Genomic DNA, 14,985 nt, shown 5'->3' with positions numbered 1-14,985 from the left:
TTTTTTTTTTTTTTTTTTTTTTTTTTTGCATGTAGCTGTCCTGTTTTCCCAGCACTATTTGTTGAAAAGACTTTTTTGCATTGCATACTCTTGCCTCCTTTACCATTTAATTGACCATATAGTTGTGGCTTTGTTTCTGGGCTTTCTGTTCTGTTCTATTGGTTTATGTTTATTTTTGTCCCAGTACCATATTGTTTTGATCACTACAGCTTTGTACTAGAACTAGAAATCTGGAATTGTGCTACCGTCAGCTTTTTCTTTTTCAGGATTGCTTTGGTTATTCGGGGTCTTTTGTGGTTCCGTACAGATTTTAGGATTGTTCTAGTTCTCTGAAAAGGGCTGTTGGTATTTTGATAGGGATTTCAATAAATCCAAAGATTGCTTTGGGCAGTGTGGACATTCTAACAATATTTGTTCTTCTAATCCATGAGCATGAACTATCTTCCCATTTGTGTCTCCTCTAATTTCTTTCATCAATGTCTTATAGTTTTCAGGGTACAGGTCTTTCACCTCCTTGGGCAAATTTATATATTTCAGTCTCTTTTTTTTTTTTTTTTAAGTTTATCTATTTATTTCTTTTGAGAGAGGGAGAGAGAGAATCCCAAGCGGGTTCCACATCGTCAGCGTGGAACCCGATGCAGGGCTCGAACTCCTGAACATGAGGTCATGACCTGAGCCGAAGTCCAATACTTAACCTTGTCCCCCGACCTAGAGCTTCTCTTTCCTCTGCCTTTAATTTCTCCACTACTGATGCCTGTCTCTTGGCCAATAAGCATGCTCTGCCTCTTCCATCCTTCTCTGCCCTTAAAGGCTTACTTGTGGAAGCTTTTCATTCTAAAGAATGCATTCAGAAGGCTGTGAGCTCCTTCGTGACTTCCACCACCAATCTCTGCTCGCCATCCCCCAGACTCCTCTACTGTCATCCGTTCGGGGTCTATGCTTCCAGGTATGTTTATGCATTAACATAAGTATATGTGAAAAAATTCATATTGACTATAACCTGTTTGCATAAAGCTATCCCATTGTCACTTGCCAGTGTATTTTGAATGATCTTCTGCATATTGTTACATAAGTCTTGTTTGTTTTATGTCATTCCATATGATGTATAAAAGCTCAGCTATTTTCCTGTTGAGTATCATTTATGGTGTTTCCAAGTTATTATTTTTTAAAAACGTTTTGATGTTTATTTATTTTTGAGAGACACAGACACAAGCAGGGGAGGGGCAGAGAGAGAGGGAGACACAGAATCCGAAGCAGGCTCCAGGCTCTGAGCTGTCAGCACAGAGCCCAACGCGGGGCTCAAACCCACAGACTGTGAGATCATGACCTGAGCTGAAGTCGGACACTAAACCAACTGTTGGCGCCCCTGGTGTTTCCAATTTATAAAGAAAAACAGTGTTGCGACGAATATCCTTGTCTGTGCGTGTTCCTGTTTGCTGTTTTTTTGTGTGTGCTTCTAAAAACATTTTTTTCAAGATTTTATTTTTTTTATTAAAAAAATTTTTTTTTTATGTTTTATTTATTTCTGAGAGAGAGAGGGAGACATGGAATCTGAAGCAGGCTCCAGGCTCTGAGCTGTCAGCACAGAGCCCAACGCGGGACTCGACCCCATGAACCATGAGATCATGACCTGAGCTGAAGTCAGACACTTAACTGACTGAGCCACCCAGGCGCCCCTAAATTTTTTTTTAACATTTATTTATTTTTGAGAGACAGATCATGAGCAGGAGAGGGGCAGAGAGAGAGGGACACAGAATCCGAGGCAGACTCCAGGCTCTGAGCTGTCAGCACAGAGCCCGATGTGGGGCTCGAACCCACGAACCGTGAGATCATGATCTGAGCTAAAGTCGGGCGCTCAACCGACTGAGCCACCCAGACGCCCCAAGATTTTATTTTTTTAATTAAAAAAAAATTTTTTTAACATTGATTCATTCTTGAGAGACAGAGAGTGAGCAGAGGAGGGGCAGAGAGAGATGGATACACAGAATCCAAAGCAGGCCCCAGGCTCTGAGCTGTCAGCACAGAGCCCAATGTGGGGTCTTGAACCCAGGAACCGTGAGATTGTGACCTGAGCCAAAGTCAGATACTTAACTGACTGAGCCACCTAGATATCCTTCAAGATTTTATTTTTAAGTAATCTCTGCACCCAACCTGAGGTTCGAACTTACAACCCTGAGATCAAGAGTTCCGTGTTCTACCAACTTAAGCCAGCCAGGCGCGTATAGCATTTGCTGTTTTTTAAGAGTAGAAACTATTAAGAATTGCTGAGTCCCAGGATATGCACACGAAATTTAAATGTAAAAGTATGAACTTTTGTGAGGGCCCTATCTATAAATCCAATTTCTAGCTCTTTACTGCTGCTGCTTTCCTTTCATACTTACTCTCTGATAACTGCTTGATGTCCTCTGCCCCATTTCCTCCCACGCCCCTGCATCTGGCCCCCACTCCCACCTCCACTGAACTTAGCTTTCACAAAGCCCCAAGCCCTCCAACTCCTACTCCCTAACCTGGATGGACATTCTGTGTCTCATGGGTCTTCTTAGCCACAACCATCGTTGACCCGCCCTCTTATGAAAACTTGCCTTTTGGGGCCACCTGAGTGGCTCAGTTGGTTGAGTGTCCAACTTTTGATTTCGGCTCCGCTCATGATCTTATGGTTCGTTCGTTCAAGACCCACATTGGGCTCTGCGCTAATGGTATGGAGCTTGCTTGGGATTCTCTGTCTCCCTCTCTCTCTGCCCCTCCCCTGCTCGCTCACTCTCTTGCTCTCAAAATAAGCACTTGGAAAAAAGACACTTTTTCTTTTTCCTCTACCCCCCCTCCCCCCGGTAAAACTTGTCTTCCTGTACTCTGTGGATGTCTCTTTCCATCTTCTTAGATGTCTCGCTCTCCTCCCCTGCCCCCCCCCCACCGCCTTCAGCTTCTGTCCTGAACCTCCTGTGTGTCCTCTCGTGCTCTCGTGGCCTTGACCACATCGGCTATGTTGGAGACACCCACCCCCGGACTGTCGCCGGGAGCTGCCTGTTAGGAGGCTTCCTCCTGGACCTCCCACAGCCACTTCCTACTGGACATGCAAACCTGGCACTTTCCCTTCCCCGCAAATCTGTTCTCCCGCATTCCCCATCTTCTGTGGCGATACTACTAGGTACCCAGTCACCTGAGCTGGAAGCCTGCAGTGGCATGGGGGACAGACTGTAAGGAGACAAGGGTGGCAGCCAGGAGACAAATTAGGATGATCTTTCCGTTGTCCAGGCGAGAGATGTTGGTGGCTCAGGTGAGGGAAACGACAGCAATAAAGGCAGACATACATTTTGGTGGAACAGAAATGATGATAGAGCAGATGTGGGGGGTGAAAAACCCACACACTCCTTCCAGAATGCTCACCTTTTCCTCTTCCTGCACCTTTGTCTCAAAAGCCAGCTCTTCTTTGAGCACCAGCTCAAATGTCACTTCTAGAGGACTTTTCCTAACTTGTTCTAGATTCTTCCAAAGCCTCTCCCTTGACACTGTCCATGGTGTGCTTGAAGAGGGGGGTCTGTATCTGTCTTGTCACCTGCTGGGACTTCCAATCCCAGAAAGACAGGTTTTGTGTGTGTGTGTGTAGCCCACCCCTACTACAATCAGCTGGTGCTGTGCCCATTGAAGATGCACAAAGAAGGACTTGCCTGCCTCCAGCCCAGCGTGTGGTCAGCGGGGAGAGTAGAGTTGCTCGGCCTTTCTGCGCTGGCCACTCCAGTCAGAGAAAGGAGCAGCAGACAGCTAAGCTTCACTAAAGACTGAGGTTCAAGTCATGATCCTGTTCCTCACTAGTTGTGTGACCTTGGGCATGTCTCTTCTAGCCTCTTTCCATCCTTTCCTGCCTCCCTCAGATCAAAGGGCAAGTGAAGTCCTACTCTTAGAAACATTTCTACAAACTTCTAAAAGGTTTGGATACTTGTTGCCGGGTCCCCCTTCCTGATGAGAGGAGGCATGATGGCTGGAGTATGGCGACTATCTTGTGATCAGGAAGCCATTCTGACGCCAAAGCCACGTGCCAAAACGTGCCTGTTACAGCTGTCCAGGCCTCCCACTTTCTTACTTTCCGCACTTTGCCGGGCACACTAGACCTTGAGGTGTTTCCCACTTTCCCAGCCTAGATTTCTAATTTCAGAACCACTTAGGAACACTTCCTACACAGGATCATGTGTTCTTGGCTCATTGGTAGTAGCTTCCTCTTGCTCAGGCAGCTGTCTTAGTTCTTCAGATGGCTTCGGGACGACCCCTACCTTGTACTTTCCACTTGATGGCTCTTTGGGGACCTGTCAAGGCTGATGCTGTGGACTCTGACCTCCAGGGTATCAGGCCTGACTCCTGGGGTCACAGTACTGGATGTGCCATAACCTCCCTTCTTCCCTTGTTAGGACATCACCCCACTGCAGGTGGTTATGCCCAACACTGCCCTCCATCTGAAGGCGTTGCTGGATTTTGAGGATAAGAATGGAGAGAAGGTGGTGGCAGGAGATGAGTGGCTATTTGAAGGACCTGGTAAGTTCCTTCCGTTGGCCAGAGGAACGGGCCCAGAGGCTCCCGGCCTTTCTGTTATAGCTCTGACAGCTACTCACCTCCAGCCTCTTCTTCCCTCCCCAGGCACATATATCCCCCGGAAGGAGGTGGAGGTCTTAGAGATCATCCAGGCCACAGTCATCAGGCAGAACCAGGCCCTGCGGCTGAGGGCCCGCAAGGAGTGCTGGGACCGGGACGGCAAGGAGAGGGTGACAGGTGGGGTTGACAAGGGGTGCTGATGGGGATGGACAGGCCGTGCTCCGCCCACAGGGTTGGGGATGGCCACTGGCAGTCTGGGAGGAAGGGCTTCCCTGGGATCTCTCTTGTAAGCTTTTGGGGGCTGCCCCCTGCTGCCCACCTCCGTGAGGGCTCTCCCCTGCCCCCTGCTGTCATGTTGACATGGCTTCTCCCCCCCCAACCCCCACCCTTTTCCTTGCCCAGGAGAAGAATGGCTGGTGCGCTCCGTGGGGGCGTATCTCCCAGGAGTGTTTGAGGAGGTTCTGGATTTGGTGGACGCTGTGATCCTCACAGAAAAGGTCTGTGCTCTGGGGGGTTAAGGGACCCTGGGATAGGGATCACTCTGAGTGGCAGAGAATGGTGACGGAGGACGTGAACGTGAAAGAGAAGCAATATTTCTAGGGCCACTAAAAAACAAAACAAAACGCAGAGGAGTTTCCTGAATCCTCCGAGAGGGTTAACAGGTCCTCGTGGGTTGGCAGAGGCTGGCGTTCAGGCCTGGGAGCACTTAGTGGCCAGTAGGACGCCCAGGTCCCCCGAGGAAACGGAAGATCGGTTTCCCCAAACGCCCCGACCTCTGTCCACAGACGGCCCTGCACCTGCGGGCCCGGCAGAACTTCCGGGACTTGAGAGGAGTGACCCGTCGCACCGGGGAGGAGTGGCTGGTGACCGTGCAGGACACGGAGGCCCATGTGCCAGATGTGTACGAGGAGGTGCTGGGGGTCGTGCCCATCACCACCTTGGGCCCCCACAACTACTGTGTGATTCTTGACCCGGTCGGACTGGATGGCAAGAACCAGCTCGGGCAGAAGCGTGTGGTCAAGGTGAGTGCCTCCAGCTTGCCCCGCGGTCTGCTCTGGGGGGGGGGGGGGTGAGTGCCCTTGCGTGGCAGGAGGCCCTGGGACCTCTGCCTTCCCTCCTCCCACCCCAGGTACACGTTCTAGAAGCACCAAGCTTATTCTGGCTCCCTCTGTGTCTTCAGACACCTAGTTCTGTCTTTTGAGACATGGTCCCACTGATCTCCTGGTGGCCCCCGACCTCCGTTTCCACAGTTTCTTCTGGGAGCACCTCCCAGTCCTGCTGTTCTGGAAACCTTGTCAACTAACATAAAACAAACCTCTTGGTTTACGCTTCTCCCCACCCACTCCCTCACCCCTCTCTTACCCACCCTCCCTCCGTCAATACCAACTCCCTTATCTACAGGGATTAGCACACTTTTCTGTAAAGGGCCAGATCGTAGATACTTTGGACTTTGCGAGAACATTCAACTTTACCGTCGGAGCGAAAGCATGGACGGCTTGTAATTGAACGAGTGCCTCCCTGTTCCTATAACATTTTACTTCCAGAAACAGCCCAAATGTCTAGCGGTGGATCACAAATTGTGGCATATCCACACAATGGAATATCCCTCAGCTATAAAAGGAAATAAGTGTGTATTGATACTTGTGTACTAATGATCAACGTGTGCTAATACCTGCTACGACATGGTTAACCATTATGCTAAGCCAAAGAAGCTACACATATAAAAGACCACATGTTATTTAATTCCATTTATTTTACTTTTTAAAACTGGGGGGGCAGGGGAGGAGAGAAAGAATCCTAAGCAGGCTCCATGCTCTGTGCAGAGCCCGATGGGGGACTTGATCCCGTGACCATGAGATCATGGCCTGAGCCGAAATCAAGAGTTGGATGCTCAGCTGACTGAGGCACCTATGTGCCCCTGTATGGTTCCTTTTATACAAAATGTCCCAAATAGGTATATCTGTGGTGATAGAAAATAGATTTGTGGTTATAGGGGGTAGGGATGGATGGAGAGTAACTGCTATTGAGCACAGGGTTTTTCAGGGTGATGAAAAGGCCCTAGGATTAGATCATAGAGATGATTGGACAACTCTATCTTCCAAAGCAACTGAATTGTGGACTTTAAATGGAAAAAATTTATGGTATATAGATTATATCTCAAATATACAGTTAAAAAAAGAAATGGCCAGATTTATTTGGCCCAACAACTGAGTTTGCCAATGCCCAGACAACAGCATCCCAAGGAAACAAGGCTTGGGAGAAATGAAGAGCAACAAGGGGTTCATTCTTATTTTTTTTTTAGCTTTTATTATTTTTTTAATGTTTATTTTTGAGAAAGAGTGCATGGGAGGCGCTAAGGAGGCGGGGGAGAGAGAATCCCAACCAGCTTCAGATGCAGGGCTCAAACTCCTGAACTGTGAGATCATGATCTGACCCCAAATCAAGAGTTGGACAGTTGGGGTACCTGGGTGGCTCAGTTGGTTGAGCGTCTGACTTCGGCTCAGGTCATGATCTCATGGTTAGTGGGTTCAAGCACCGCGTTGGAGACTGTTTTGGATTCTGTATCTCCCTCTCTCTCTGACCCTCCCCTCCTCACACTGTCTCTCTCTCTCAGAAATAAATAAAACATAAAAAAAAAAAAAAGTAGGACACTTAAGGGGCCCCTGGGTGGCTCAGTGGGTTCAGTGTCTGACTTTGGCTCAGGTCATGATCTCACAGTTCATGGTTCGAGCCCCACATTGGGCTCTGTGCTGACAGCTCAGCGCCTGGAGCCTGCTTCCCATTCTGTGTCTCCCTTTCTCTCCCTGTCCCTCTCCCACTTGTGCTCTGTCTCTCAAAAATGAATAACCATTAAAAAAATGTTTGGAAAAAAAAAATGTTTGGATGCTTACCCCAGGCACTCCCAAAGGTTTATTCTTAACTGTTGAGCTTGTGAGAGTCCAGGTCCTGACAGTTTACGGGATTTATCAAGGGCAGGTTTGACCGGATGAGATCGGAGGGCATTGGAGCTGCGTGGTCCAGATAATGCTTCACTGTATTACAGAGGGAACGTGCGGAGGGTGCTTTTGGGCTCCTGTCCTCATCACAACCCTGTGGCTATAGGAACCAAAAGAGGTGCTATCAGAGGCAGCCATGACCCTGGGTGGTAATGGCTTCTAACCCTTGTCTCTCCACTAGGGCGAGAAGTCTTTCTTCCTCCAGCCTGGAGAGAGACTGGAGCGAGGCATCCAGGATGTGTATGTGCTGTCAGAGCAGCAGGGGCTGCTGCTGAGGGCCCTGCAGCCACTGGAGGAGGGAGAAGAGGAGGAGAAAGTCTCCCACCAGGCTGGGGACCACTGGCTCATCCGCGGACCCCTGGAGTACGTGCCCTCTGCCAAGGTAGAGGTGGTGGAAGAGCGTCAGGCCATCCCTCTGGACGAGAATGAGGGCATCTATGTGCAGGATGTCAAGACTGGAAAGGTAATGGCGGAGGGATGGCCACCTTTCCTGTGGTGTGGCCGTGGTGGTGGCCTGCTCAGGGCTGATGGGGCAGGTGCGTGGTGGAGACGGGGGAAGAGACTTCGACAGCCTTGGTGGTGGCATCTGAGCTGGCCAGCTGGTAGGTATGAGGGCATTCTGTGGAGTATTTGCCTTCCCTTTGTCGTAAATAGCCAACCTCAAATTTGAGAAACCCCCAAGGGAGAAGATGAGCCGGGTTTTAGGATGCGCAGAACTGGCCCCAACATAAAGATCTAACCGGGGAATGGCCTGGGGACAGCAAGAACCAAGTTCTTCCTCATTCCTTTATCCAGGTGGAATTCTTCCTCTCCCCCCCCCCCCCCCCCCCCCCCCCCCCCCCCCCCCCCCCCCCCCCCCCCCCCCCCCCCCCCCCCCCCCCCCCCCCCCCCCCCCCCCCCCTNCCCCCCCCCCCCCCCCCCCCCCCCCCCCCCCCCCCCCCCCCCCCCCCCCCCCCCCGCCAATCTGAAGCCTTGACCTTGGTTTGACATAGGACCACATCTCCGACCTCTTTCTCTAAGAATCCAACCTCGAAGGAGAGCTCAGAATTCTAGGAAGTGTTGGCGAATGTTGCCTATTTCCTAGGATTGAGGGCATCTGTCCCTAGGATGCCCTCCAAGGTGCCCCAAGAAGGAAAATTCCAGAAGAAATATAATCAAGCCCTTACCACATGCCATGTTCTCAGCACTAGACATCTGAGATGTCATTCATTCCTCAACTCTGGGCGGATGACGAACCGAGCAGGGGTGTGCCCAAGATGACTTGAGCTAGCAGACGGTGCATCTGTGCATCTGAATGCAGCCGCATTCCAGAGACCATGTGTGACCACAGCACCATACCACCTCCCCACCCCACCCCCCCTGCCCCAGCTGCTGGCTGCGTCCTTCCCCGCTTTTCCCTTCTCAGGTGATATCCCTCTCTGTTCTCCTCTGTCAAGGTACGAGCTGTGATTGGAAGCACCTACATGCTGACCCAGGACGAAGTCCTGTGGGAGAAGGAGCTGCCTCCTGGGGTGGAGGAGCTGCTGAACAAGGGGCAGGACCCGCTGGCAGACAGGGGTGTGAAGGAGGTGCCCAAGACCCCTCAGCCCTCCCCTCTCCGGAACAAGACCCGCGTGGTTAGCTACCGGGTCCCTCACAACGCAGCTGTGCAGGTGTATGACTACAGAGAAAAGAGAGCTCGGTGAGGGGCCTGCCCCGGGGTGGGGGACAGCTGGGGAGGCTACTGGGGGAGGTGAGGCGGGAAGGGCCGCTGGAGTTGAGGGGGATGAGGAGGGCGGGGTTCTCCATGGGTCTGACTCCCAGCTCCCTCTGCAGAGTGGTCTTTGGGCCGGAGCTGGTGTCGCTGGGTCCTGAAGAGCAGTTCACCGTGTTGTCCCTCTCGGCCGGGAGGCCCAAGCGTCCCCACGCCCGCCGCGCACTCTGCCTGCTGCTCGGGCCTGACTTCTTCACAGACATCATCACCATCGAAACAGCTGACCATGCCAGGCTGCAGCTGCAGCTAGCCTACAACTGGTGAGGGGTGGGCAGGGACCTGCAAGGGTGCTGGTGGCCCGGGGGCGGGGGGGGCACGGGAGGGGGGGAGCTGGGAGGAGGAGCCAGGCGTCCCACAGCTCTGGGCTCACGGCAGGTGCGGGATGCTGTCCTCTGTGCCACCGTGGTCAAGAAGCAAATCCTGTCTGATGCCCAAGGGGGGGTGACAGGAAGATGCAGACTCCCTCCTGGGAGCAGGAGAACGCTCCCCAGCCAAGTTCAGCATGTGTTCAGCCAACCACGTAACTGCCAAGGTTATAAAAATGTCAGTTGGACACACCCAGTGCGAGTGGGCAGATGGTTTGCTGGCTGTGGGCCTGGGCAAGGGACTCGGTGCTTTCCTCCGTTTCCCAATCTATAAAATGAAAATGACCGCCATCACCCTCACAGGGCTGTTGAAGGGATGCAGTGAGAATTGGAGCAGTGCCTGCACCTAGTTAGAGCTCAAATAGCAGCGACTGGAGTTGCGGGAGGGGAGTCCCATACAGCAGCTGTGCCCCACCCACCTCTGGGCCGAGTGGCCAGGACCATGACAGGGACAGACGGGGTGCTGCCATCTCTGGAGGGCACTGCAGCATCGTAGCTAAGAGCATAGATCCTGGAGCCACGCTGCCCAAGTTCAACTTCCTGGCTTGCCACATACGACATGACTTTGGGCCCATCGCTTAACTTCTCTGGGCCTCTCCTTCCTCATCTGTAAAAGGGGAATGCTCATCCCCACCTCCTAGGGTGGCTGGGAGAATGAAATGGGACCTCACCTGGGCACATGTTGGGCACTCATCCTCATTCTCTGTCACCGGAGACCCTGGCCAGTCACGGAAGGTGGGCGTATGAGTCCTTTTCAAAGATGAGTTGCTGTTTCCCGGAGGAAGATGGCTTCCCTGTTCTGGGCCTCTCTGTTGACAGGCACTTCGAGCTGAGTGACCAGAAGGACCCACAAGAGACAGCCAAGCTCTTCTCAGTGCCTGACTTCGTGGGCGACGCCTGCAAGGCCATTGCGTCCCGGGTGCGGGGGGCCGTGGCCTCCGTCACCTTCGATGACTTCCATAAGAATTCTGCCCGCATCATCCGTACTGCCGTCTTTGGCTTCGAGACCTTAGAAGCCAAGGGGCTCGACGGCAGGGCCCTGCCCCAGCCCCGGGACCGGGCCGTCTTCCCCCAAAATGGACTGGTGGTCAGCAGCGTGGACGTGCAGTCGGTGGAGCCCGTGGACCAGAGGACCAGGGACGCCCTACAGCGCAGCGTCCAGCTGGCCATTGAGATCACCACCAACTCCCAGGAGGCAGCTGCGAAGTGAGTGAGGCCGGGGGGCTCCCCGCTGCCCACGGTGCCCACCACGGGCTAGACCTCTCCAGGGTCCCTACTTCGGCCCACTGCCAGACCTGGGTAACAAGGTGCTCCACCCCCCACTCATGGTCAGCCTGCTATCGCCCTTAGCCGATAGTGTGGCCCACTTAGAGTACGACTAGGTGCCATCCCGCTCCTGTGGCTTCTCACCTTGCTTGTGCTAGAACGCCGACTTGTTCTGTGGCCCTTCCAGGCACCAGGGGTCCAGGCCTGCCTCGCCCACCTCACCTTCCAGCCTCTCCCAGGCTCACGTGCTCCGATCCCACCAGCTCCTTCCTGCCCCTCGGATGCACAGCAGGGCTCCCTCCTCCGGGCCCTCTGCACTGGCTGTTCCCTCTGGCCAGAACGCTCTTCCCCTAGAGCACTTCAGACAGGCTCCTCCTCCGTCCTCAGCCCCAAAGCTCGCCTCCTTGCAGGGCCCCGTTCTTTCTGCCCCAACTGAAGCAGCGCCGCTTGGCGGCCCATCATCCACTTGCAGGGAACTTGTCATTGTCCGAAATCAACCCCATCCCTTTGTTTCTCCGACTGGCGGGCCAGTTGTGTGGAAGCAGGGCCTGGGGTCACAAGTGCGCTCCTTCCCGGGGGCCTGCAATCCAGCCGGGCTTCCAGCGCGCACACCGCCTTTCCCTTTGCACGCTGAGTGCTTCCCGAGGGCACCCAACAGACGGGCGGGCTCTGCCCTTGGGGCTCCTGTTGGGGATCTGGCTCCCATCTTGGAAGATGGCCAGCGTCTTCCCGGTCCCCTCTCCCATCCAGGCACGAAGCTCAGAGACTTGAGCAGGAAGCCCGCGGCCGGCTGGAGAGGCAGAAGATCTTGGACCAATCCGAAGCTGAGAAGGCTCGCAGGGAGCTCTTGGAGCTGGAGGCTCTGAGGTGGGTTGAGAGCCAGAGAAGAGGGCCGGGGCTTGGAAACGCAGCTGGTGGAGGGACCGGGATGTATGGCGTCTGCTGTGCAGCCGTGAGGGTGGAGGAGGGCAGGGCCGGGCCTCTTCTTGGTGTCCCCTGACCCCGGCTGCCCCTCCAGCACTGCCGTGGAGAGCACGGGGACCGCCAAGGCCGAGGCGGAGTCCCGCGCTGAGGCCCTGCGCATCGAGGGAGAAGGCTCCGTGCTGCAGGCCAAGCTGAAAGCGGAGGCCTTGGCCATCGAGACGGTGAGTGGGGGCCAGGCCTGTGGAAGGCGTGGCCTGGGGGGCGGGGTCTGGAAGAAGCCCCATCGCTGCCTGCAGCCCTGAAGGAAGGGGTTGGAGAGCAGGTATCCCAATATAAAGCCTATTTAAATACCCTGTGGTTTAGAAAATCCTTTGCCCTGTGTCTATTCACTTGATAACTTTCCCCTCTGGGCCTTGGGACATCTGTCTGCTGTGTAATGTGCACTCGGGCGTTAGCCAGCTTTGCGCAAAGGGGCGCATGTGTCTTACACACACGGGCTTCTTTAATGCCTGAAACCCCATTCAGGCAGCAGATATTCTCCCCATTTTACAGATGAGGGAACCAAGGCCTGGATTAAGGACTCCCACCAGTCACTAGCTAAAAGGGAGCCTGAATTGAGTAACAGTTTACAGTTCCACCCCTTTGGCCTCTGTTCCCTCTGCGTTGCTGGCTAGGGTGACTTGCTGGGACAGTTCCCAGGGGCCACACCATCGAAAGAATGCTGCGTTCTCCCCCTTTCCAGGAGGCTGAGCTCCAGCGGGTACGGAAAGTGCGAGAGCTAGAGCTGGTCTATGCCCGGGCCCAGTTGGAGCTGGAGGTGAGCAAGGCCCAGCAGCTGGCGGAGGTGGAGGTGAAGAAGTTCAAGCAGATGACCGAGGCCCTGGGCCCCAGCACCATCAGGGACCTTGCTGTGGCGGGGCCAGAGATGCAGGTGAGGGTGGGGAGGGGGCAGGAGTGTGTGTGTGTGTACATGTACCATACCTGAAACCAAGAAGGCAGAGCGGGGGCAGACATATCTGGAAAGATGATGCTGGGGTCAGAGGGGCGAGGAGATGGAACCGGCCTTGTGTCCTGTGGCCCCGCCTGTAGCACTCGCGCACTGTGTCTTTGGCCGGGCACTGCGCTAGCTTCAGCAGGGAGCTGTAGTCCCAGGGGTGGACGGTCACCAGATGGGACTCCAGTCTGTGGCAAGGGCTTTGAAGGAAGTCGAGCCAGGAGATGCTGGTTGGTTTAGGGAGAGTCCCTCAGACAAGGGGACACTTGAGGGCACTGTAGAGTTGACAGAAGCTCTCTGGGAGAGGGTCCGCGTGCAAGGACCCAAGGAGAACAGAACTCAGTGCGTTTAAGGAAGAGAAAGGACCGAATGGCCGCAACCGAGCCTGGATGGGCCGGGTCTTTCAGGCCTTCTAAGCCCCAGCGAAACCTTCAGGCTCCCCTTCCACACCTCCACTTTTATCCCTGACTAATCCTAGGAGGATGGCTCGGGTGACAGCTGCAGAGAGCAATAAATGTGGGTGGTGGCCAAGGAGCCAAGAGAAGGAACAGGGGCCTGACTCTACGTTCTTGCTTCCTCTTGCTCCTCCAGGTGAAATTGCTCCAGAGCCTGGGCCTGAAGTCAACCCTCATCACCGACGGCTCCACACCCATCAACCTCTTCAACACAGCCTTGGGGCTCCTGGGGCTAGGCTCTGAGTCCCAGCCCTCAGCCAAAAAGGCAGCCGGCATGCCCAGCCCCCAAGAGGGCTTGCTTCTCCGGTCCTCTCCTGCCCCTCAGAGTCTCGGAGGCAACCATGTTGTTCCTTAGCTCTGTACCACACCGACAAATAAAACATTTCTGGGCATTTAAACCTTGGGCCTCGAGCCTCTGTCCCAGGGGAGCATCGTGGACACCTCTGGAATCCCCAAGGCAGCTACTAGACACTGTGCCCACCTGTATGGTGCAGAGGAAACTGAGGGAGGGATCAGACTACCCTGAAGTCACACTCATGGGATGTGACCCCAAAGTCTTACTAGTGAACTGACTTTGGCGATCAGCCATCTTAGACCCCAGGCGGGGAAGATACCGCAGTGGGGAGAACGGGGCCGGCCTAGGCGGCCTCTCTGGGATGGCCCCTATGCTGGCAACATCTCTTCTCACTGCTAATTTCTCCAGGAGCCCGCTGGCTGGGCAGGTTTTGGAACCTAGCCCTCTGGCTGCAGGTGCATCCACCCCTGCATCGCACCCCAGCCCCCCAGCCCTTGGGACTCTCACTCTCGGTCTCTGTCTGTCTCTCTCTCTCTCTCACGCCACCTGCTGGTCACACTGCATAGCCACAGGCCTATACACTTGTGCCTCTCAGATGGGATGTCAGGACTCTGGCCAGGGGCCACAAGAACGGGACTGCCTTTCTGGGCTTCTGGTATGGGCTCTTCGCGAGCTTCGAGGAGGAGGTCCCTCCTCCCACCCTGCCCCGCAACCAGTGCAGAGCTCTTTCTGGGGGAAGGATCCAGGCATGATCAGGTTTGGGTGCACAGAGGAGGCTGCCTGGTGCACCAGCCCTTTGCCCCGGTAGAGCGGTAGGTACTAGGTTGATAACTAAGTAAAGTAAAAAGATCCCGGGGGTGGAGAGGAGAGAGGAGCTTGGGTTTGCTTTCTCTGTGACTGGGGAAGGCAACTTCTCTGATCTCTGTGAAAGAGGCCAGCAATTCCCCTCCTGAACAGGGCGGATGCCTTGTTGGGCCTTCCTCTTCCCTCACTGAGGTCTGACGCCACGAGCCTGGTCTCTTGCTGGGTTGAGTTGCATTTGTGTGGCCGGCGGCTCCGCTCAAGTCTGAGCTTGAGGCCGGGGGCTGCCTGTTGAGCCCACAGCACTGGGTGGGGCCGGCTCAGAGTTGATGGGACAGGTAAGTGAATGGGCCCCTCCAGCCCAGCTTCCTAGTAACTGTCCTACATCTTCCCTTGAAGGAGGTAATGAACTTAACATGTGCCAGGTACCAGATGAAGAGCTCTACATGTTATGTTAGCACAGCTTATGGCCAAGGGGCTCTGGGGATGGGTGACAGCAGGTGAGGCTGTGCTTGGTGGGTATGTTCCTATCCCTCAGTGGCTGGCTCCCATGGC

The 14,985-nt window shown here is 54.3% G+C and overlaps 1 protein-coding gene across 4 annotated transcripts in view; it reads left to right on the top strand.

Moving 5' to 3' along the window:
* LOC120242200 (major vault protein) overlaps positions 1 to 13,719 on the top strand; it is a 25,430-nt gene extending 11,711 nt beyond the window's left edge. For all 4 annotated transcript variants that reach the window (XM_039247767.1, XM_039247770.1, XM_039247771.1 and 1 more), the window contains exons 4-15: positions 4,401 to 4,524; positions 4,627 to 4,758; positions 4,984 to 5,078; positions 5,367 to 5,603; positions 7,759 to 8,040; positions 9,014 to 9,258; positions 9,393 to 9,590; positions 10,515 to 10,901; positions 11,712 to 11,828; positions 11,980 to 12,106; positions 12,628 to 12,816; positions 13,471 to 13,719. In XM_039247767.1, coding sequence (XP_039103698.1) covers positions 4,401 to 4,524; positions 4,627 to 4,758; positions 4,984 to 5,078; positions 5,367 to 5,603; positions 7,759 to 8,040; positions 9,014 to 9,258; positions 9,393 to 9,590; positions 10,515 to 10,901; positions 11,712 to 11,828; positions 11,980 to 12,106; positions 12,628 to 12,816; positions 13,471 to 13,689 — 2,352 coding nt within the window. In that variant the 3' untranslated portion in view covers positions 13,690 to 13,719. The remainder of the gene's footprint in view (positions 1 to 4,400; positions 4,525 to 4,626; positions 4,759 to 4,983; positions 5,079 to 5,366; positions 5,604 to 7,758; positions 8,041 to 9,013; positions 9,259 to 9,392; positions 9,591 to 10,514; positions 10,902 to 11,711; positions 11,829 to 11,979; positions 12,107 to 12,627; positions 12,817 to 13,470) is intronic.
* Positions 13,720 to 14,985: the final 1,266 nt, after the last annotated feature.

This window comes from Hyaena hyaena, unplaced genomic scaffold (genome assembly GCF_003009895.1).
Source record: "Hyaena hyaena isolate Hyena2069 unplaced genomic scaffold, ASM300989v1 scaffold_306, whole genome shotgun sequence".
Classification (NCBI taxonomy): Eukaryota; Metazoa; Chordata; class Mammalia; order Carnivora; family Hyaenidae; genus Hyaena; species Hyaena hyaena.
This window is presented reverse-complemented; position numbering and strand designations above follow the sequence as displayed.